The 23,261-nt window shown below is 42.1% G+C and overlaps 3 protein-coding genes across 3 annotated transcripts in view; 1 reads left to right on the forward strand and 2 right to left on the reverse strand.

Annotated features, from left to right (window-relative positions):
• Window positions 1-4,987, reverse strand: part of slc66a3 (solute carrier family 66 member 3) — a 20,206-nt gene extending 15,219 nt beyond the window's left edge. The window contains 2 exon segments of the mRNA XM_034159830.1: window positions 2,294-2,488; window positions 4,911-4,987. Coding sequence (XP_034015721.1) covers window positions 2,294-2,488; window positions 4,911-4,987 — 272 coding nt within the window.
• On the reverse strand, window positions 4,477-14,015 carry c19h2orf50 (chromosome 19 C2orf50 homolog). Its single transcript, XM_034159831.1, has 2 exons — window positions 13,743-14,015; window positions 4,477-5,209 (listed from the first exon to the last, which is right to left on the reverse strand). Exons 1-2 carry the CDS (start codon window positions 13,971-13,973, stop codon window positions 5,084-5,086), a joined length of 357 nt encoding a protein of 118 aa, XP_034015722.1. The 5' UTR covers window positions 13,974-14,015; the 3' UTR covers window positions 4,477-5,083.
• An 849-nt stretch (window positions 14,016-14,864) lies between these two features.
• The window catches only part of LOC117500687 (CAP-Gly domain-containing linker protein 4-like), a 147,069-nt gene continuing 138,672 nt past the window's right edge, over window positions 14,865-23,261 (forward strand). The window contains exon 1 of the mRNA XM_034159449.1: window positions 14,865-14,941. The gene's annotated coding sequence lies outside the window, so the exon portion shown is untranslated. The remainder of the gene's footprint in view (window positions 14,942-23,261) is intronic.

Raw genomic sequence — 23,261 nt, forward strand, 5'->3', positions numbered from 1 at the left:
AGCCGACAAGTTGACGTTGCTGTCGAAGGAGTTGGCCGTAATTCGGCAGAACAAGTGCAACTTTAAGAATGCTGAATTCTTTCTTATTTTTTTACTGCTGTACTACTTTATTTATCTGATTCTGCACGTTCTCTCATTTTAACTGATGCTGGTGGGGAAAAAGAACTTTGAAATGAGTATTTAAACTTTTGCTTTTTTATTTTTGTAAGACAAACTTCCACCGCTACTAAATGCTACTAGAGTTTATCTGGTACATTTTATGACCGGGTGGATATCAATAAACTGAACTGGGAATCATCATTACGTGTGGCTGAGTGGTTAATGCGCTTATGCTGCGGTTCAAATCCCACCCCCGCCCATACTCCAACATGGAGTCATGTTCAGGAAGGGCAGACGGTGTAAAACTTGTGCCAAGTCAACATGCTGATCCACCTCAGATCTGCTGTGGCGACCCCGAGGTGGAAAAAAACAAGGGAGTTTGCCGAAGGAACTTACTGATGGAAATGTGAAGATGGATGCACAGATTTACATACGTTGTGGATTCGTGGACGGACTTCTAAACGTGACACTGTTAGACGACTTACTGCATTCAGCGAGCTAAAGCAGTGTAAACGTTGATGTTCCACTGACAGATCCTTCAATAGTGTCACAGATAGTCACAATAACCTGATCCAAGAGTATTCTTGCGTCAATTCAAGGAGAGAAGCTACTTAGTGATCAAATGGTTGTACAGCCTGGACAGGATACGGGCACTTATATCTTTCTTTATGTATATTCTCTACATATAGCTAAATTACACATTTCCAAAATCTTTTGACCTTTGACCTGTGGGGGGGGGGGGGGGGGGGGGTCAGCAGTTTCCTTTGACAGCCATGACAAAATAATAAGGATAATCCTGTGTTGAAATAACAGTGTGGCTGTAAAAGTGCAGCATCTGTCCTCAGACCAGCACAACATGTGCAAGTAGATTTAATAAATTAACAAACGTTCACAAAAAATCCTCTGATAACTGGCTCAATTACAATCTACTGTCATGACAAACAAGCAGCCAGCAAATCGTTTTTGCAAGAACCGTAAAATAGTGACCAGAATTCTGCCAGCTTACGTCGATTTATATGTCGTCTGTATAATCTGGCCAACTTGTGCTTTGTGATCTGCAGATGCAACCTTAGTTTGGGTACCGGAGGTTAATCAAGGTCAGCCGGGCAAATTCAGCATGAACAATCTTTCCTCCGGCTCGCCAATTTGTTCACCAAATTGTCACCACAAGTCTTTTGATGTACGCAAGAATGGATCCAATATGAACTGGGAATTTTAAAATAAAAACATAATAATGAATGAATGAGGGTCAGAGAAGCATCCCCAGAAACATGGTGTGTTTGTGTTTTCCTAAATGAAATTGAAGACGATATTTGACTGTAGGGGGCGCAATGACAACATGAAATCACTCACTGGACAACAGAAAGACTACTGCCAGGCACAGAGAAACCAAGCAGCTGTGCAGAAACAAGCTGCACAGTCCCCAAGTAAAAACACACTCCGGCAACCATTCATAGGAAAACAAATGTCCATCGACAAAGGACTTTCCTAACAAGATCAGTTTGTCGTTTGCCAGAAGGCACATAGGAGACTCACGCCTACAATTGATAGGTTTTCTTTATGAAAATCCTAATCTGTGCCACTCCAGCATCATGTGACGGCCTGCAGCAGACAAGAGTCACACGGTGGAAATTTCTTCAATCACACCCACATAAACCTTGGCTGCATGTCTTGGTGGCTTCCCTCACCACTCTTCTTCAGCTCCTACCCAGAAAGCTTTTAGGCTGCAGTACCAAACATTTGGGGAGACTGTGTAAAACTGGGCGTTAACTCCAAATGAGTTGATGCAATATTTGGTGGAACTCCTTAAATGACCCCTGACAGTCTGCACCAGGAGCAAGCAATCTGCCACAGCTTCAGTCCAGCTCCACTGAGGTGGAGCCACAAAAGCAAAACTGCAAGTTTCCTTTACGACAGATGTGTCAGAAGACAATTAAAAAGACACCAACCTTCTTTAAGTACTGTATAGTTTTACCAGTGGCCAATATTAAAATCATTACAGATTCTTCAGACGCTGGAGGTCAGATTTAAACCACGTGGGAGAAGAGTGAGAAAAAAAATCAAGAAACTCTGAATAACAATTGTTGTTTCTAAGTTCTGCAGGATTCGATTCCAGTTAAATACTATAGAACCAACAGCATGTTTTACAGATGATAAACCGACTTAGTTTCATCCAACAACGTAAAAATCGTACCCGACTAACTCGAGCAGCAGGCTGCTGAGACTGACTCCGGCCGACGACTTGGAGCGCATCAGCGCAAAGATCTGCGGGAACTTCAGCACCATGCACACAAAGAGTGTGCTGAAATAAACCCGTGCAGAAAGTGTTCGACTGCATGACGCGCAAGTGAAGACCAGCCCGAATGTGGAGCTCGAACGGATCGTCGAACTTCACAGGAGCGCTGGACGGCGGGGAGCGTCAAAGCGCAGAGTTCAAGGAAGGAGCCCGTTCAGAAACTTTCAAAATAAAATGCAGGACGACACACAACACACACACACACACACACACATATATATATATATATGTATATATATATATATATATATATATATATATATATATATATATATATATATATATATATATATATATATATATATCTGAGTAACCTGGAGTACAAATAACTTACCAGTATGATGTTACAACCTACCTACAGTGCCTACAGCCTAACCTAAGTGTCCACAGCCTCAATTGTGGAACTTCAATACGCTGATAATGCATTTCTAGAAGCCTACAATGACTTGGTCTATCACTTACTGCACCTAAAACAGAAGTTCTGTATCGATCTCCCTCTGATACCATCTCCCCACCCGTCACTCTAGCCTGAAATAACTGTTGATGGACCCATACTCAAGGTAATTTCACACTTTAAGTATCTTGGTAGCTACACGGCAAGTGATGTTTCCCTTGATTGTGAGGTAAACAACAGGATCAGCTCTGCTGCAGCAGCTTTCGGCAAGCTACGCAAGCGTGTCTTCAACAACCACGATCTTGAGCGCAATATGAGTCTATCGAGCTGTCATTTTACCAACACTTTTGTATGGCTCTGAAATGTGGACTACCTATCGTTATCAAGTGAAACAACTTGAGAAATTCCACCAAAGATATCTTCAGACAATCATGAATGTGAAATGATATGATCATATCACCAATGCTGTAGCTCTTGACCGAGCTTGCCTGACACGTATTGAGGCTATGTTACACAAACAGACTGCGATGGTACGGACATGTGGTGAGAAGGATGCACAACGTCTTCCAAATCTTCAGTCAACTTTCTACGGATTGCATTGTGTTGTGCTCCTAAGAAGAGTGACAAGGATGTCCTTAAAAGAAGTTTTAAAGACTGTGGGATTGCTGACTGGGCTGACAGTCCCAGCAGATAGAATTGGTTTGGAGAGAACGGTTTGTGATGGCGTCAAGACCTTGAGACCAAAAGATGGAAAGCTGAAGAGGAAAGACACGCAAGATGGAAAGCTGCTGAGCTCTGAAAAACAGTTGGCAGCCCGCCTAGTCAGATGCCTGGATGAATTTCTTCTGGACCACCATGCTTGGGTCCTAGTGGCAGTAATGATGAGGATGATGATAGATATAATTCCACACAACCATTCTTTTGTGTCAATCAGGTTCTGTCTTCGTTTTTTGTTTTTAGTTAGGTACAGTTGATTTTTGTTGCCCGCTATCCTTCAGTACTACAATTCTGTGGACAATGTTGTTTGGGCCACAATAGAAACAAGCATTTAATTTATGTTATTGCTCATTTGTGGTGCCCTGTATTTTATGTATTTACGTGTTAATACATTTGTGTACTATTTTATGCCTGTTTACATTCCTATACAAATTATGAAAATCAATCAATCAACATACTCATAAAAACTTTGCTGGTTACCAGAAAAAATTAGGCCTTAAATTGACACCTGTGGGGTACAGACTCCTTCTGCTTTTTCACAATAACCACAAATCTGTAGACAACATAAAAATTTAGCTGAAAACAAAACGTTGAATAGAACAGTGATGTACTTTACCTCCTAATGCAGTAAAACTATTCTGAAAATAGATTGAAATTATACTCTAATTATATTTATCGCCCTTTGTGAGCAGTGTTTCAGCTGGTGAATGAGAACACAAGTTTTACTCTGAGAAACTCACCTGATTCGTTTTAAGGCTTTTATTTTGAAGACCCACTCCTTCAAATATTTTGTTGTTGTTGTGTTGACACATTTTCCTGTCAGCCGCTTCAAAAAGTCACTTCCGCATTCATCTACTGAAACTCTGATTGCTGGAAGTACAATCACTGTTTTGAAATCATGTTTTTCACCAGGAAAAACTCAAGAAGTAAGAAAGAAAAGTTTATTTGTACAGCACCTTTCAAGATAAAATCACAAAGTGCTTTACAGGAATTTAAGAGCACAGAAATAAAAACACAGAAACTAAAAGCAGCAATAACATAAAACTAGTTAAAAGCAAGTATGTACAAATGGGTCTTGAGCTTCTTAAAAGTTCCTACAGAGTCCACGGAGCGTAGGTGTGGTGGCGGCACATTCCACAGTTTGGGTGTCACAACCTCAAATGCACAGTGTCCTTTGGTCTTCAGCCTTCACCTTGGCACAACCAACAGGTTCTGGTCCTCAGACTCTGGTCCTTGTTAATAAAAAAATGCTAAATTCCATAACTGTTCAACCCTGACAGATGTATGTGCTCATCAGGTGCCCTTCTAGTTTAAAGATACGGCTTCTTTATTGATGTCTAAATTACTCGTTCGTGTCTTATATCACATTTAAACTCTCTTTGGCTGAGTAATGAAAGGTGTCACAGCTTGTGAGAGCCAGCTGGACTCCACGTAATGAAAGTGAAAGTTGAGACGTCTGTGTAACGGAGGCCAGCTCGCATCCCGAGGGGAGCAAATGGGCGGAGTTATAACAACACATCTGCTCACATGTGACTTGACTTTGAGAGCAGAATCTCTGGACCCGGCCTGCCTTGTGGTCAGGGACCAGAGTGACAGCCTTCCAGTCTCATCAGTTCCCTCCCTTGCAGCGTGGACAGGCTGCTTCCAAACATCTGGTTGGCGGTGTTGGGGAGGGCGCTCAGAGAACAGAGACGTGTTGCTGGCTAAGGCTTCTCTGGCTTCAGTCGTCCCTGCAGACGGGGAAAGTCAAATGTTTAGTGGCAGCGTTCAGTTGAATAATGAGCTTGCAGATGAGAATTCGGCAGATTTGAGTTTTTCCTGTTGCACTTGGTCTGATGATCAAACAGTCAAAGCTGCTGACACATCTCATTCATTGTTTACTCTTCTGGAACTTCAGCGGGTCAGAAGTTGACACTTGAATTTCAGGGAGACGGGTCATAAGTAAGTCAAATAGGACATTGGAAAAGGACAGGAAATGTTATATATGAGCTGCTGTGAGACTCTAGAAAATATTCTGATCGGTCGAGCTTTCAGGCTGCAGTTAATGTTAAAATAACACCAGTGTTGTGAAAGTGTAGGAACACGGACCCACAACAGGGGGCGCAAATGAACGGACAATGGAGAAGGTAAATAACAAGGTTTTACTGTTGTGGAACGTGCACAACCAATACAACAATTGACAATTTGGGGTTAAGCCGAATTCCATGGTGTCGTGTGGGCAGGCTCGAAGGTAGGAGACGTCCGTCCAAGTCGAACCGGAACCACCCAGATTTCCTCTGCCACCGAACCCTGGAAGTACTGGAACCGCCAAGTCCCGAATTCCCAGGTGGCCACTGCCTCCGCTCGTCGGATCCGGTACTGCTGGCAAGAGAACAAACACACAGGTGTGGATGCGGCTGCACCCAGTAACACAGAGAGGGGAGAAGCCGTCTCCACCTCACGTCACAATACTGCAGGAAGGTGAGTACTTATCTTTGAGTAGACAGCTGTCCTGCAATGCTCAACAAGAAAGGCAATATAATATAGCAGAGAATTGTACCTCTATCTAAGGCGATATCTCGGCACTGAGGTGGAGACGCCGTCCTACTGATATACCTCCGTGCTGAGTGGAACAGCTGTGTCCAGTGATGGGTGACAGCTGTCACCCAGGCTACTCCCATAAGGTGGCAGCGCCCTCTAGTGCCTGGAGCCCTCACTCCAGGCAGGGCGCCCTCTGGTGGTGGTGGGCCAGCAGTACCTCCTCTTCAGCGGCCCACACAACCAGAACACCATGGAACTCAGTCATGTCCATAGGTTCCAAAAACAGCATTTTCAGTTTTAGAAGTACTTACATCTCGTCTCGCTAGCTTGTACATCATATATGAGAAACATGTATATAAACACACAAAACGAAGCAGTTTTGAAGAAACCAGCAACTGATGTCACAGTGCAGCTCTACTCTAATTGGCTGTGACCCGCGTCACTCAAGCACAAAACGGATCAGATTATAACAGAATACGACTTTTTAAATATCTTAAAAGACCTCTTAAAATATGTCAAGGTTAGCCATCTTCAAACTTGTCCAGTGTCTGTGACCCAAGAATGTTCCCTGTGACGTTGAAGACTGTGGCAGTAATAGGACTGGACTTATGTTGAACACAGACAGACAGACAGACAGACAGACAGACAGACAGACGCCAGGTCTTCACAATACCCGATGGCCATATGTTGACCTCGGGTAAAAAAAAAACCTGTATTACTGTCTAAGTACTTATGATCCTGACTGTATACGAGGTCTGTCCACAAAGTAATGGTCCTTTTTATTTTTTTCAAAAACTATATGGATATGATTCATATGTTTTTACGTTAGCCAAGCTTGAACCTTTGTGCTCATGCGTGAGTTTTTCCAGCTCTCATTACCCCATCCCCGTAGAGACGGTGCCTGCTCCCAGACTACCAATAACCAGCAAAAATCTATTTAAGCATAAAAATTCAAAAAGAAAAAATAATATAGCACCTTCAACTGCACCACAGACTAAAACAGTTAAATGTGGTCTATTAAACATTAGGTCTCTCTCTTCTAAGTCCCTGTTGGTAAATGATATAATAATTGATCAACATATTGATTTATTCTGCCTTACAGAAACCTGGTTACAGCAGGATGAATATGTTAGTTTAAATGAGTCAACACCCCCGAGTCACACTAACTGTCAGAATGCTCGTAGCACGGGCCGAGGCGGAGGATTAGCAGCAATCTTCCATTCCAGCTTATTAATTAATCAAAAACCCAGACAGAGCTTTAATTCATTTGAAAGCTTGACTCTTAGTCTTGTCCATCCAAATTGGAAGTCCCAAAAACCAGTTTTATTTGTTATTATCTATCGTCCACCTGGTCGTTACTGTGAGTTTCTCTGTGAATTTTCAGACCTTTTGTCTGACTTAGTGCTTAGCTCAGATAAGATATTATAGTGGGCGATTTTAACATCCACACAGATGCTGAGAATGACAGCCTCAACACTGCATTTAATCTATTATTAGACTCTATTGGCTTTGCTCAAAAAGTAAATGAGTCCACCCACCACTTTAATCATATCTTAGATCTTGTTCTGACTTATGTATGGAAATAGAAGACTTAACAGTATTCCCTGAAAACTCCCTTCTGTCTGATCATTTCTTAATAACATTTACATTTACTCTGATGGACTACCCAGCAGTGGGGAATAAGTTTCATTACACTAGAAGTCTTTCAGAAAGTGCTGTAACTAGGTTTAAGGATATGATTCCTTCTTTATGTTCTCTAATGCCATATACCAACACAGTGCAGAGTAGCTACCTAAACTCTGTAAGTGAGATAGAGTATCTCGTCAATAGTTTTACATCCTCATTGAAGACAACTTTGGATGCTGTAGCTCCTCTAAAAAGAGAGCTTTAAATCAGAAGTGCCTGACTCCGTGGTATAACTCACAAACTCGCAGCTTAAAGCAGATAACCCGTAAGTTGGAGAGGAAATGGCGTCTCACTAATTTAGAAGATCTTCACTTAGCCTGGAAAAAGAGTCTGTTGCTCTATAAAAAAAGCCCTCCGTAAGCTAGGACATCTTTCTACTCAACACTAATTGAAGAAAATAAGAACAACCCCAGGTTTCTTTTCAGCACTGTAGCCAGGCTGACAAAGAGTCAGAGCTCTATTGAGCTGAGTATTCCATTAACTTTAACTAGTAATGACTTCATGACTTTCTTTGCTACAAAATTTTAACTATTAGAGAAAAAATTACTCATAACCATCCCAAAGACGTATCGTTATCTTTGGCTGCTTTCAGTGATGCCGGTATTTGGTTAGACTCTTTCTCTCCGATTGTTCTGTCTGAGTTATTTTCATTAGTTACTTCATCCAAACCATCAACATGTTTATTAGACCCCATTCCTACCAGGCTGCTCAAGGAAGCCCTACCATTATTTAATGCTTCGATCTTAAATATGATCAATCTATCTTTGTTAGTTGGCTATGTACCACAGGCTTTTAAGGTGGCAGTAATTAAACCATTGCTTAAAAAGCCATCACTTGACCCAGCTATCTTAGCTAATTATAGGCCAATCTCCAACCTTCCTTTTCTCTCAAAATTCTTGAAAGGGTAGTTGTAAAACAGCTAACTGATCATCTGCAGAGGAATGGTCTATTTGAAGAGTTTCAGTCAGGTTTTAGAATTCATCATAGTACAGAAACAGCATTAGTGAAGGTTACAATGATCTTCTTATGGCCTCGGACAGTGGACTCATCTCTGTGCTTGTTCTGTTAGACCTCAGTGCTGCTTCTGATACTGTTGACCATAAAATTTTATTACAGAGATTAGAGCATGCCATAGGTATTAAAGGCACTGCGCTGCGGTGGTTTGAATCATATTTGTCTAATAGATTACAATTTGTTCATGTAAATGGGGAATCTTCTTCACAGACTAAAGTTAATTATGGAGTTCCACAAGGTTCTGTGCTAGGACCAATTTTATTCACTTTATACATGCTTCCCTTAGGCAGTATTATTAGACGGTATTGCTTAAATTTTCATTGTTACACAGATGATACCCAGCTTTATCTATCCATGAAGCCAGAGGACACACACCAATTAGCTAAATTGCAGGATTGTCTTACAGACATAAAGACATGGATGACCTCTAATTTCCTGCTTTTAAACTCAGATAAAACTGAAGTTATTGTACTTGGCCCCACAAATCTTAGAAACATGGTGTCTAACCAGATCCTTACTCTGGATGGCATTACCCTGACCTCTAGTAATACTGTGAGAAATCTTGGAGTCATTTTTGATCAGGATATGTCATTCAAAGCGCATATTAAACAAATATGTAGGACTGCTTTTCTGCATTTACGCAATATCTCTAAAATCAGAAAGGTCTTGTCTCAGAGTGATGCTGAAAAACTAATTCATGCATTTATTGTTGTGAAAGTGTAGGAACACGGACCCACAACAGGGGGCGCAAATGAACGGACAATGGAGGAGTCAAATAACACTGTTTTTACTGTTGTGAAATAGGCACAACAAACACAACCGATTACAATATTGAGATTGAGTCCAATTACAGCGGTGTCGTGTGGGCAGGCTCGACGATAGGAGACGTCTGTCCAAGTCGAACCGGAACCAACCCGATTTCCTCTGCCACCGAACCCCGGGAATACTGGAGCCGCCAAGTCCCGAACTCCCAGGTGGCCACTGCCTCCGCTCGTCGGATCCGATACTGCTGGCGAGGAACAGAAACAGTCAGGTGTGGGTGCGGCTGCACCCAGCAACACGGAGGGTGGAGACACCACCTCCACCTCTCGTCAAAAACAATATGGAAATGTAGGAAGGTGAGTACTTATCCAAATATGTCCAGTCCAGTAGTCAGCTGTCCTACAAACAAGCAACAAGTATTACGGCTTCAGTTAATAGCACGTTTGGCTGAGATCGTTACCTCTTTGATAGAGCGATATCTTGGCAATGAGGTGGAGATGCCGTCCAGCTGATATACCCCTCCGCTGATGGATGTCAGCTGTTTTGGTTAATGGGTGACAGCTGTCACCTTGGCTGCTCCTGTGAGGCGGCAGCGCCCTCTGGTGCCTGGAGCCCGCACTCCAGGCAGGGCGCCCTCTGGTGGTGGTGGGCCAGCAGTACCTCCTCTTCAGCGGCCCACACAACATTTATTTCCTCTAGGCTGGACTACTGTAATTCATTATTATCAGGTTGTCCTAAAAGTTCCCTGAAAAGCCTTCAGTTAATTCAAAATGCTGCAGCTAGAGTACTGACAGGGACTAGAAGGAGAGAGCATATCTCACCCATATTGGCCTCTCTTCATTGGCTTCCTGTTAATTCTAGAATAGAATTTAAAATTCTTCTTCTTACTTATAAAGTTTTGAATAATCAGGTTCCATCTTATCTTAGGGACCTCATAGTACCATATCACCCCAATAGAGCGCTTCGCTCTCAGACTGCAGGCTTACTTGTAGTTCCTAGGGTTTGTAAGAGTAGAATGGGAGGCAGAGCCTTCAGCTTTCAGGATCCTCTCCTGTGGAACCAGCTCCCAATTCGGATCAGGGAGACAGACACCCTCTCTACTTTTAAGATTAGGCTTAAAACTTTCCTTTTTGCTAAAGCTTATAGTTAAGGCTGGATCAGGTGACCCTGAACCATCCCTTAGTTATGCTGCTATAGACGTAGACTGCTGGGGGGTTCCCATGATGCACTGAGTGTTTCTTTCTCTTTTTGCTCTGTATGCACCACTCTGCATTTAATCATTAGTGATTGATCTCTGCTCCCCTCCACAGCATGTCTTTTTCCTGGTTCTCTCCCTCAGCCCCAACCAGTCCCAGCAGAAGACTGCCCCTCCCTGAGCCTGTTCTGCTGGAGGTTTCTTCCTGTTAAAAGGGAGTTTTTCCTTCCCACTGTTGTCGTTTTGACCGTTGGGGTTTTTCCATAATTATTGTATGGCCTTGCCTTACAATATAAGGTGCCTTGGAGCAACTGTTTGTTGTGATTTGGCGCTATATAAATAAAATTGATTTGATTTGATATGGAAGTGGAAAAAACAATGCTGCTGATTTTGTGTCAGGAGTGTAAACAACACAAGTGGCTAGTCAAGGAACTGCTACTTTTTCTTTTTCCAGGTGGGCTTCATCTGAGACCATCTGACCTTAATTACCCCATGAGACTGAAACACGTTTGGGACAAGCTTCAAGTGGCCATTGAAGGAAACTGCAGATTTTTGACACTTCTGCATTGGCTTCATTCTTCAGCAGCAAAGCCACTTGGTAGTCCAGATATAGTCTTCTGTGACGTCACAGGCATGACCTTCTCCTGTAGTTGAATACGTGATGCAAAGCAAGGTGGGGGTGTTGCTCTTATTCATGAATCTAGGTTTAGCTTATTAGCTGTTGGGGTCAGGAACATAATTTGTTTGGGCATCTGATCTCCGCTCTGCTCAGGATATTACACATTGCCAAGGTCAGAAGAATAAAAATCAGCCGTATTACTTTGTCACTGTAGGCCTCCTGGCCCATATTCTGAATTCTTAGATGAATTTGGTGTGTTCATCTCTAACTTGTCAACTAGTGAAAAGAACATTCTGATTATTGGTGACTCATATAAATAAACCTTCTGATCCCCTCTGCAAATCATTTATGGAAATTGTGGATGCATTAGATTTCAGCAATGCATTCAGGATTTAACGCACATTAGTGGAAATACCCTGGATTTGGTTCTCACATGTGGTATTGCTGTCACAAATATTGACATCATGCCTCTTATATCAGTGGTCTCTGATAACTCACTTATTAAATTTATAGTTCTGCTGCCGTGTTTAGTGTAACAACAACCTTATATATCACTACGGCGATGCATCAAGTCCTCAACTAAGACTGAACTTAAAGCTAGACTGCCTGATATCTTCGCTTCACATTTGGCAAATACCCAATCAGTAGACAGCCTTGTGGATAGTTTAAACTCAGCTCAAAACTACACTCGACATGACTGCGCCACCTGTGTTAAAACTGCGCTCCCCCAAAACACAGTCACCTTGGTTCAATGATTACGTGAGTGATCTCAAACATAAGGCAAGAGGTCTGGAACGGAAATGGCGTAGTTCAAAATTAGAAGTATTTCACCTTGTGTGGCGTGATGCTATCTTAGACTATAAGCATGCGTTATTGGCTACAAAGCGGACCTACTACTCTGATTTGGTCAACAAAAACAAGCATAACTCAAAGTTCTTGTTCGACAGGGTGGCAACACTTATTCATGGACAACCACCTGTAGTTCGCTCTCCTTTTACAGCACAAGATTTCCTGGATTACTTTGGGAAGAAAATAGAAGACATTAGGTTAAACATATCCTAGCGTGCCTTAACCCAGCCACTACACCCTGCTATTGAGGCGGGCGCCATTACTGAGGTATTAACTAGATTTACAGAATTTGATAGTATCTCTCTAGGCATGCTGACAAAACTCATAACGTCAACAAAAAGCACAACCTTTTTATTTGATCCTATACCAACAAAACTGTTTAAGGACCTGTGGCCCACTCTTGGGCCGACTGTGCTGGAAATTATTAATCTCTCATTAAGTTCTGGTTCTGTTCCTAAATGTTTCAAATCTGCAGTGATTAAACCATTACTTAAGAAACCTAATTTTGACCCTAGTGTACTGAAAAACTATCGGCCGATATCAAATCTATCATTTTGCTCTAAAATTCTGGAAAAAGGTGTCACAGCAGCTCGTAGACTATCCTACTGAGAATAATCTCTTTGAACCACTGCAGTCTGCTTTTAGAAAATATCATTCCACAGAGACGGCTTTCACTAAAGTAGTGAATGATCTTCCACACAGGGGTCCGTCTTAGGCCCCCTGCTTTTCTCCCTTTATATAGCACCCCTTGGGCACATATTGTGGCGCTTTGGTATTACCTTTCACTGCTATGCTGATGATACTAAGTTATACATCCCGTTAACTGCTGGTAATCTCATCCACCTAAAATCCTTAGAAGATTGCCTTGCATCAGTGAGAAGCTGGATGTCTAGCAACTTCCTACTTTTAAACTCTGATAAACTCTGATTTTAAACTCGGCATCAATTTGACCAGTTAACACTTAGGTTCTTGTGTCGTACGTCACACTGACAAAGTGAGGAACCTTGGGGTAATTTTTGATCCTACATTTAGTGAAGCTTAGGGCTAGCGGCCGGCGATCACCTTAGTATTTCCTGTTTTTCTTGTTGTTTAATGCTGACAAATTATACTGTATTTCTTGTCTTTCTGATGCCTGATCCTTTTTTTCTCTCTGTTTAAGGTGCAACTCCATCCAGAGATGGGCGTGGTGTCTGTTTCTGAAACCCTCCGGTCCTGTGTACCAACAGCTTTTCCTGTATGTTCATTTTGTGAATTGTTCTGTAATTTGTGTCCAAGCAGAGGGTCACCCCTTTGAGTCTGGTCTGCTTGAGGTTTCTTCCTCAGAGGGAGTTTTTTTCTTACCACTGTTGCTCTGGGGGTTAGTAAGGTTAGACTTGTGTGAAGCACCTTGAGGCAACTCTGTTGTGATTTGGCGCTATATAAATGAAAATAAATTAAAATAGTTGTGTGTGTGTGTGTGTGTGTGTGTTGTCAGCAGCAACGCTGCAAAATATTTTGCTGTAATCTGCAGATTTATGCAGCTCCTTTTTCTAACCAGTACATTTTGTGCACATAAGGTCGACGATATGATTGATCAAGTATCTTTTTCTTACCATTCTCTGCCTCCTCTCAGCTCGCTGTGCACCGCCTCTCGCCACATTTGGTCCTTTTTAACCGGGTCGGTCTTGTCCGCACTCTGCAACTTTGACGCGTCTCTTCTGCCATTAAAGCGCGTGTTGTCCGATCGTGCACGAGCTGGTACCGGTACCGGCCTGGAACTTTCGGATGGTTCCGGTGACCGGTAGCCCGCAGAAGGCAGCCGCCTGACGTGGCTTAAGTCCATTTTAATATTTCGAGAAATGTCAAATGACACAGAATTTAAATAAATAAATTAGAAAAAGAATCTGTGGGAATCCCGCTGGAGGACGGCGCCGTCTGGTTTATGATCTCCATGGCAACGGCATCAAGCCGATGACAAGTATTTCCGCTTTCAGAATAAAAGGCCGATGTTAGAAGGTTGGAAAATTAGGATTTCCTTCGTTTCCGCTGGTAAGTGTGTAAACGTAGTGCATGCGATGATAGTGGCATATATATATATATATATATATATATATATATATATATATATATATATATATATATATATATATCAGTGCAATTTGTGCAACAATCAACAATGCCACATTAAATGATGCAATATTAGCTGCCATGTGTACGTCAAACATTCATGATTTTTGGCATTCATTTGAATGGCTAAGATTCCACTGCACCAAATTTTAGGACATTTATTTACAGTATAATATAGAACAAACTTTCTGTTAATCAAAACAACATAATATATAAAGAAATCTGCTCTTTTGATAGCAGCAGTAGCAAAGTAGCAGAACTCACATCCAGGTTTTATATTTTTATTATCAAATTTGATTTCATTTTATAATACTTAATGTGTTTTTGTGTAATCTGTATAATGATAGGCGTGGACTGAAAGGATCATTGATATTAGTTATACTAGCTAAGTTGATATATTTCTGCATGTGTTGCTGGTGATCAGTGAACAATATTGTTGGCCATTAAATTTAATGCAAACATTGATATGTTGTTCTGCGCTGCAGGATTTAATACGGTGTGATGGTGTAGCTTAGACTTTTCTCTCAGCATCTTTGTACTGCTGACCTATAGATGGCAGCAATCAGCTTTTGCCGCATCTCATCTGTTACTATTTTCACCCGAAGAAGAAGAAGAAGAAGAAGAAGAAGAAGAAGAAGAAGAATGTAAAGCTCCTAACGAACCAAACGACCTCTGCGGTTTAAGGTAAACGCGGTTATTAATCACAGTTGTTTTATTTTTTTAATTTTGAAATGTTAGCGGTTCGCTTGTGTTTGGAATGTCTGTTAATTCGGGCATGTAATGGATATTTTAAGCCGCTTAAACGCTTGGTGCTGGCATTAACTCACACAGATACTACTGTTAATTACAAGAGAACACTTTACTGGTTTCTGACAGTTTATACTGGACTATCAAGTAAGTAAAAGAAAACGTGTCGTTTATCAGCTGTTTACTTTCGGCTTCTGAAGTCAAATTTAACTCCCAGTAGACTGTATGCTTATTCACGGGCAGAGCCAGGATTTTGGGGGTGGGGGTGGGGGTGGGGGTGGGGGGGGTTTCTGTGGCACGTCTTTCTAAGAAGGGAAGTTTATTGTCGGCTTACATCATAAAATTTGTAAATTTAGTCTACGTAAATTCTTCCCTCCATTGTAAGAGAATGGTCTGTGACCCGATTGTACCAAGTACACGTCTTTCCCAGGGGCTTGACCACTGTCCTCTCAATGGCACATGGACTCACATGTTCATTGCTCTTTTCATGCCTTTTATATGCCTGGTCAAAGTTAGACAGATCCCCAAAACCCAATTTTGACCAGACAAGACACCCCTGAGATGGTTTCATCCAGAGGCATGGCCAACAGTAGATTTTCTTTGCCACAGCACTTCCAGTCAGCCAGCTAACTTTGTCATACCAGGAGAGCTGAGAAGATCTGTTACTTTTCCCTACTTTTTGCACCAAATCAGTCTTAGGTGTTGATCTGTCCTGCTGTTTAATTCTTAGTTTCTCCTCATAAGGAAAACTATCAAATGGCTGACAAAATCAGGTCGACAATATTAACATTGTCTGCCATCAAGTGTGCACCTTGTTAGCTTCCTGGTTCACTCCAACCTTACCAACATTATGAATGATTGCTTGAACAAGACCCAGGACACGCTGGAGGGACTACATGTCTCGGCTGGCTTGGGAATGCCTTGGGGTTCCCCGGAGGAGCTGGGGGTGGTGTGTGGATCGGGAGGTCTGGGTGGCTTTGATTGAGCTGCTGCCCTCGCGACCTGACTCCGGATAAAGCGGAAGAAAATGGATGGATGGATGGATGATTGAACAAGCTAATGAAACAATGCTAAACTCCAAATAATGAAATGTTAAAATTATTGCATCAGATGAGTGGGTTCTTATAACAATAACTCAGACTAAGAGATGACCTCTGCTCTCATCCTCCCAAACACAGCACGATACAGAGACCATGCCCATTAAACACTGACCTTGTATGCTTGGTGATCAATCAATCAATCAATTTTTTTTATATAGCGCCAAATCACAACAAACAGTTGCCCCAAGGCGCTTTATATTGTAAGGCAAGGCCATACAATAATGATGTAAAACCCCAACGGTCAAAACGACCCCCTGTGAGCAAGCACTTGGCTACAGTGGGAAGGAAAAACTCCCTTTTAACAGGAAGAAACCTCCAGCAGAACCAGGCTCAGGGAGGGGCAGTCTTCTGCTGGGACTGGTTGGGGCTGAGGGAGAGAACTGTTATGTGTCGGACGCAGCTCGGAGAACCGACCAGCGTTTGAAGGACCCAGTATGAAATAAGCAGAGCACGGTACAAAGGCTAACTGAATTTAATACATAACAGTGATAATATAATAACAAAAAGGTGCGGCCTGGCGTGGTGCGCTCCCAGCAGCGCTAACGGTCCGGAGCCAGAAGCTGTTTCGGACCCAAGGACCCCGCCGACACCCCCCAGGTGGCCGCAACAACCGAGTCTGTGAAAGAAGGAACCATTATGTGAGTCCACACTCTACACACAGAACACTTAAAGGTGTACAAACAGCAAACACTTCCTGGCTTGATTACTGATCAGCTTCCCAACCTGCAGGCATGGAACATCCAGTTCACAAAACTCCACTGCAGTGGAAGCTGATACATGACTAACAAACAGCTCAATACAATTAGGTGTGAGGGACACCACATTTACTGACTGTATAACTTAGTCACAAAATCTAACGTACCTCAGGAAGTGTGCTGACGAGCGTGAAACCTCACCCCCTCCTCTTTCACAGACTGTGCATCAAACCTGGACGTTCTCAGCATCCGCTGTTGATGAGATGGCTCCCGAGACGACGATCTCACCCGTCTGGTCACAAGGTCGAGTCTCTGGCAAATACACACTGTGCACTCCAGTCTTAAATGCCAACATGTTCCACTCCATCCAGAAGCACCACAGCTGTGAGTCCTGACGAGTCGCAGGTGATCAGGGTGAGGTCCTGACAGCCTCAGCAACACAGCCACTCAGTCCCAAATGCACACCACCTGGGAGGAAACCAAAAGACAAACAAACCGGCAGCCAGGCCCCCCCAGCCATATAACAAGAACCAGGAAAAAGACATGCTGTGGAGGGGAGCAGAGATCGATCACTAATGATTAAATGCAGAGTGGTGCATACAGAGCAAAAAGAGAAAGTGTATCATGGGAACCCCCCAGCAGTCTACGTCTATAGCAGCATAACTAAGGGATGGTTCAGGGTCACCTGATCCAGCCCTAACTATAAGCTTTAGCAAAAAGGAAAGTTTTAAGCCTAATCTTAAAAGTAGAGAGGGTGTCTGTCTCCCTGATCTGAATTGGGAGCTGGTTCCACAGGAGAGGAGCCTGAAAGCTGAAGGCTCTGCCTCCCATTCTACTCTTACAAACCCTAGGAACTACAAGTAAGCCTGCAGTCTGAGAGCGAAGCGCTCTATTGGGGTGATATGGTACTACGAGGTCCCTAAGATAAGATGGGACCTGATTATTCAAAACCTTATAAGTAAGAAGAAGAATTTTAAATTATATTCTAGAATTAACAGGAAGCCAATGAAGAGAGGCCAATATGGGTGAGATATGCTCTCTCCTTCTAGTCCCCGTCAGTACTCTAGCTGCAGCATTTTGAATTAACTGAAGGCTTTTTAGGGAACTTTTAGGACAACCTGATAATAATGAATTACAATAGTCCAGCCTAGAGGAAATAAATGCATGAATTAGTTTTTTCAGCATCACTCTGAGACAAGACCTTTCTGATTTTAGAGATATTGCGTAAATGCAAAAAAGCAGTCCTACGTATTTGTTTTAATATGCGCTTTGAATGACATATCCTGATCAAAAATGACTCCAAGATTTCTCACAGTATTACTAGAGGTCAGGGTAATGCCATCCAGAGTAAGGATCTGGTTAGACACCATGTTTCTAAGATTTGTTGGGCCAAGTACAATAACTTCAGTTTTATCTGAGTTTAAAAGCAGGAAATTAGGTCATCCATGTCTTTATGTCTGTAAGACAATCCTGCAGTTTAGCTAATTGGTGTGTGTCCTCTGGCTTCATGGATAGATAAAGCTGGGTATCATCTGCGTAACAATGAAAATTTAAGCAATACCGTCTAATAATACTGCCTAAGGGAAGCATATATAAAGTGAATAAAATTGGTCCTAGCACAGAACCTTGTGGAACTCCATAATTAACTTTAGTCTGTGAAGAAGATTCCCCATTTACATGAACAAATTGTAATCTAGTAGACAAATATGATTCAAACCACCGCAGCGCAGTGCCTTTAATACCTATGGCATGCTCTAATCTCTGTAATAAAATTTTATGGTCAACAGTATCAAAAGCAGCACTGAGGTCTAACAGAACAAGCACAGAGATGAGTCCACTGTCCGAGGCCATAAGAAGATCATTTGTAACCTTCACTAATGCTGTTTCTGTACTATGATGAATTCTAAAACCTGACTGAAACTCTTCAAATAGACCATTCCTCTGCAGATGATCAGTTAGCTGTTTTACAACTACCCTTTCAAGAATTTTTGAGAGAAAAGGAAGGTTGGAGATTGGCCTATAATTAGCTAAGATAGCTGGGTCAAGTGATGGCTTTTTAAGTAATGGTTTAATTACTGCCACCTTAAAAGCCTGTGGTACATAGCCAACTAACAAAGATAGATTGATCATATTTAAGATCGAAGCATTAAATAATGGTAGGGCTTCCTTGAGCAGCCTGGTAGGAATGGGGTCTAATAAACATGTTGATGGTTTGGATGAAGTAACTAATGAAAATAACTCAGACAGAACAATCGGAGAGAAAGAGTCTAACCAAATACCGGCATCACTGAAAGCAGCCAAAGATAACGATACGTCTTTGGGATGGTTATGAGTAATTTTTTCTCTAATAGTTAAAATTTTGTTAGCAAAGAAAGTCATGAAGTCATTACTAGTTAAAGTTAATGGAATACTCAGCTCAATAGAGCTCTGACTCTTTGTCAGCCTGGCTACAGTGCTGAAAAGAAACCTGGGGTTGTTCTTATTTTCTTCAATTAGTGATGAGTAGAAAGATGTCCTAGCTTTACGGAGGGCTTTTTTATAGAGCAACAGACTCTTTTTCCAGGCTAAGTGAAGATCTTCTAAATTAGTGAGACGCCATTTCCTCTCCAACTTACGGGTTATGTGCTTTAAGCTACGAGTTTGAGAGTTATACCACGGAGTCAGACACTTCTGATTTAAAGCTCTCTTTTTCAGAGGAGCTACAGCATCCAAAGTTGTCTTCAATGAGGATGTAAAACTATTGACGAGATACTCTATCTCCCTTACAGAGTTTAGGTAGCTACTCTGCACTGTGTTGTTATATGGCATTAGAGAACATAAAGAAGGAATCATATCCTTAAACCTAGTTACAGCGCTTTCTGAAAGACTTCTAGTGTAATGAAACTTATTCCCTACTGCTGGGTAGTCCATCAGAGTAAATGTAAATGTTATTAAGAAATGATCAGACAGAAGGGAGTTTTCAGGGAATACTGTTAAGTCTTCTATTTCCATACCATAAGTCAGAACAAGATCTAAGATATGATTAAAGTGGTAGGTGGACTCATTTACTTTTTGAGCAAAGCCAATAGAGTCTAATAATAGATTAAATGCAGTGTTGAGGCTGTCATTCTCAGCATCTGTGTGGATGTTAAAATCGCCCACTATAATTATCTTATCTGAGCTAAGCACTAAGTCAGACAAAAGGTCTGAAAATTCACAGAGAAACTCACAGTAACAACCAGGTGGACGATAGATAATAACAAATAAAACTGGTTTTTGGGACTTCCAATTTGGATGGACAAGACTAAGAGACAAGCTTTCAAATGAATTAAAGCTCTGTCTGGGTTTTTGATTAATTAATAAGCTGGAATGGAAGATTGCTGCTAATCCACCGCCCCGGCCCGTGCTACGAGCATTCTGACAGTTAGTGTGACTCGGGGGTGTTGACTCATTTAAACTAACATATTCATCCTGCTGTAACCAGGTTTCTGTTAGGCAGAATAAATCAATATGTTGATCAATTATTATATCATTTACCAACAGGGACTTAGAAGAGAGAGACCTAATGTTTAATAGACCACATTTAACTGTTTTAGTCTGTGGTGCAGTTGAAGGTGCTATATTATTTTTTTCGTTTTGAATTTTTATGCTTAAATAGATTTTGCTGGTTATTGGTAGTCTGGGAGCAGGCACCGTCTCTACGGGGATGGGGTAATGAGGGGATGGCAGGGGGAGAGAAGCTGCAGAGAGGTGTGTAAGACTACAACTCTGCTTCCTGGTCCCAACCTTGGATAGTCACGGTTTGGAGGATTTAAGAAAACTGGCCAGATTTCTAGAAATGAGAGCTGCTCCATCCAAAGTGGGATGGATGCCGTCTCTCCTAACAAGACCAGGTTTTCCCCAGAAGCTTTGCCAATTATCTATGAAGCCCACCTCATTTTTTGGACACCACTCAGACAGCCAGCAATTCAAGGAGAACATGCGGCTAAACATGTCACTCCCGGTCTGATTGGGGAGGGGCCCAGAGAAAACTACGGAGTCCGACATTGTTTTTGCAAAGTTACACACCGATTTAATGTTAATTTTAGTGACCTCCGATTGGCGTAACCGGGTGTCATTACTGCCGACGTGAATTACAATCTTACCAAATTTACGCTTAGCCTTAGCCAGCAGTTTCAAATTTCCTTCAATGTCGCCTGCTCTGGCCCCCGGAAGACAATTGACTATGGTTGCTGGTGTCGCTAACTTCACATTTCTCAAAACAGAGTCACCAATAACCAGAGTTTTATCCTCGGCGGGTGTGTCGTCGAGTGGGGAAAAACGGTTAGAAATGTGAACGGGTTGGCGGTGTACACGGGGCTTCTGTTTAGGGCTACGCTTCCTCCTCACAGTCACCCAGTCAGCCTGCTTTCCCGGCTGCTCGGGATCTGCCAGGGGGGAACTAACGGCGGCTAAGCTACCTTGGTCCGCACCGACTACAGGGGCCTGGCTAGCTGTAGAATTTTCCACGGTGCGGAGCCGAGTCTCCAATTCGCCCAGCCTGGCCTCCAAAGCTACGAATAAGCTACACTTATTACAAGTACCATTACTGCTAAAGGAGGCCGAGGAATAACTAAACATTTCACACCCAGAGCAGAAAAGTGCGGGAGAGACAGGAGAAGCTGCCATGCTAAATCGGCTAAGAGCTAGTAGCTACGCTAAGCTAGCGGATTCCTAAAAACAAGCAAAGTGAATAATGTGTAAATAATTTAGAGGTGATTCAGCAGAAGGAGTGCTTTAGTTAAGGCACGTAAAGATTACACTGGGAAACAAATCGTAATCTAGATAACTAGATCAATCTAACTGCGCAGATTAAACAGCTAACAGATACAGAAAAACACCGCTGTGCTCCGGAACAGGAAGTGATACAATACCGCAGTGAGAGCCAACCACCAGTAGAGGCAAGCAAGTTCCTTGCTTGCCTCTACTGGTGGCAAGCAAGGAACTCATGATGGAAGGGTGACCTTCCATCACTTCCGTGATGGAAGGTCATGAGCTGTGCTAACACTCACACTTATGGTATGGCAAAACAAATACTGCATGTTACAACAGTAACTCAGAAGGTTGCATAAAAGACAGAACAGTGACGGCAATGAATGTAATCCACATAATGTTCAAGAAATGGCATTAGCTGGTATTTTATCAGCAAACAAACTAACTAACAAATGTGCATAAATAATCACTAAAATGATGAAATGTTGATATTTAAAAAAAATCCTGAACAGTAAAAGTCGATAAGTGCACAGGTGAAGGATAAACAGCAGCTATCTGAAGCCTGCGCTCTATGTCAGCCCTCAGCTGCAGCCATATTGTTGCTACGTCATCACAAGAATGCCACCTGCTGATTCAAGCCCAAATCAATTGTAAACACGGCCGAGGTCGAGGTGTTCTGACATTTTTTTTTTCTCTCTAGATTGGAGCTTCTTTTTTTTTTTTTAAAGTCCAGTCTAAACATGTGTCTGAAGCAGCTGTGGAGGACACAGCCTTATGGTTTTGAGTATTATTTAGACCACAATGAGGAAGACAAAACCTTGGAGGAAAACCTTCAGTCTGATAACAGTGACAATACTGGAAGAGTTCAGAACACAGAATGGTGATTATAAAATAAATAAACACTGCAGGCAATTTCTGCATGTAGGCGATACATTTTTTTGCAAGCTCTTTGAATACAGTTCATGTACTGTATGTTAGTAGCGTACGGAGCTGTGGAAGTGTCATTGTAAAATGTTTTTAGTAGCACAGATGGACATTGTGATCTGTAGTGAGAGTAGAGAGCAAGTTGAGACTAATCTGGAGATGTGGTGATACACTCTGGAGAGAAGGGTAATGAAAGTCAGTAGGAGCAAGACTCTTTATGTGTGTGAATGAGAGGGAGCCATCAGGAATGAAGAGAAGACGGAAGGCAAAGAGGAGGTTTATGGATGTGCCTAGGGAGGACATTCAGGTGGTTGGTGCTACAGAGGATGCAGGGAACAGGGTGAGATGAAACGGCTGATCTGATGTGGCGATCCCTAACAGAAGCAGCCGAAAGGAGTAGTAGAGCCAGGCTGCCTGCTTCCTGTGCAATGGGAAAGTGGAAGAGCAAACAGAATTAATGAAAAAACAGAACCAAAAGTGCTCATAATGCAACATCAAAGCTGAAATAGTTAAAGAAAAAAGTAGATTCAGGATGCGGTATTCTTTGAAAAAAAAAAAAGGAACATATTGTCAAACATGGTTAACCGACTTTGCATACTAATGTATTCAAAATCAAAATATCAAAGAGAAGAACTGATTACAAAAAAATGACCTAGAAAATTTGAATTGATACATTCTTCTAAAAATGTTTACCTTTTTCCTCAGTAACTGTACAGCCAATGTGTATTCTGGGCCTGTGTCTATCAATTCCACCCACTTGTTCTCCCACTTACTTTCCTCCAACTCATTTAAAAAATGCAGTTGTTA

The sequence above is a fragment of the Thalassophryne amazonica genome, chromosome 19, assembly GCF_902500255.1.
Source record: "Thalassophryne amazonica chromosome 19, fThaAma1.1, whole genome shotgun sequence".
Lineage (NCBI taxonomy): Eukaryota > Metazoa > Chordata > Actinopteri > Batrachoidiformes > Batrachoididae > Thalassophryne > Thalassophryne amazonica.

What these genes read in the sequence shown, in the direction of transcription:
- c19h2orf50 (XM_034159831.1), bottom strand. Translation starts at nt 13,973, where the DNA reads ATGGACTTAAGCCACGTCAGGCGGCTGCCTTCTGCGGGCTACCGGTCA. An exon ending in TGAGAGGAGGCAGAGAATGG is followed by an intron (nt 5,210 to 13,742) that starts TAAGAAAAAGAT and finishes GAGAAGCCTTAG; the next exon opens with CCAGCAACACGTCTCTGTTC.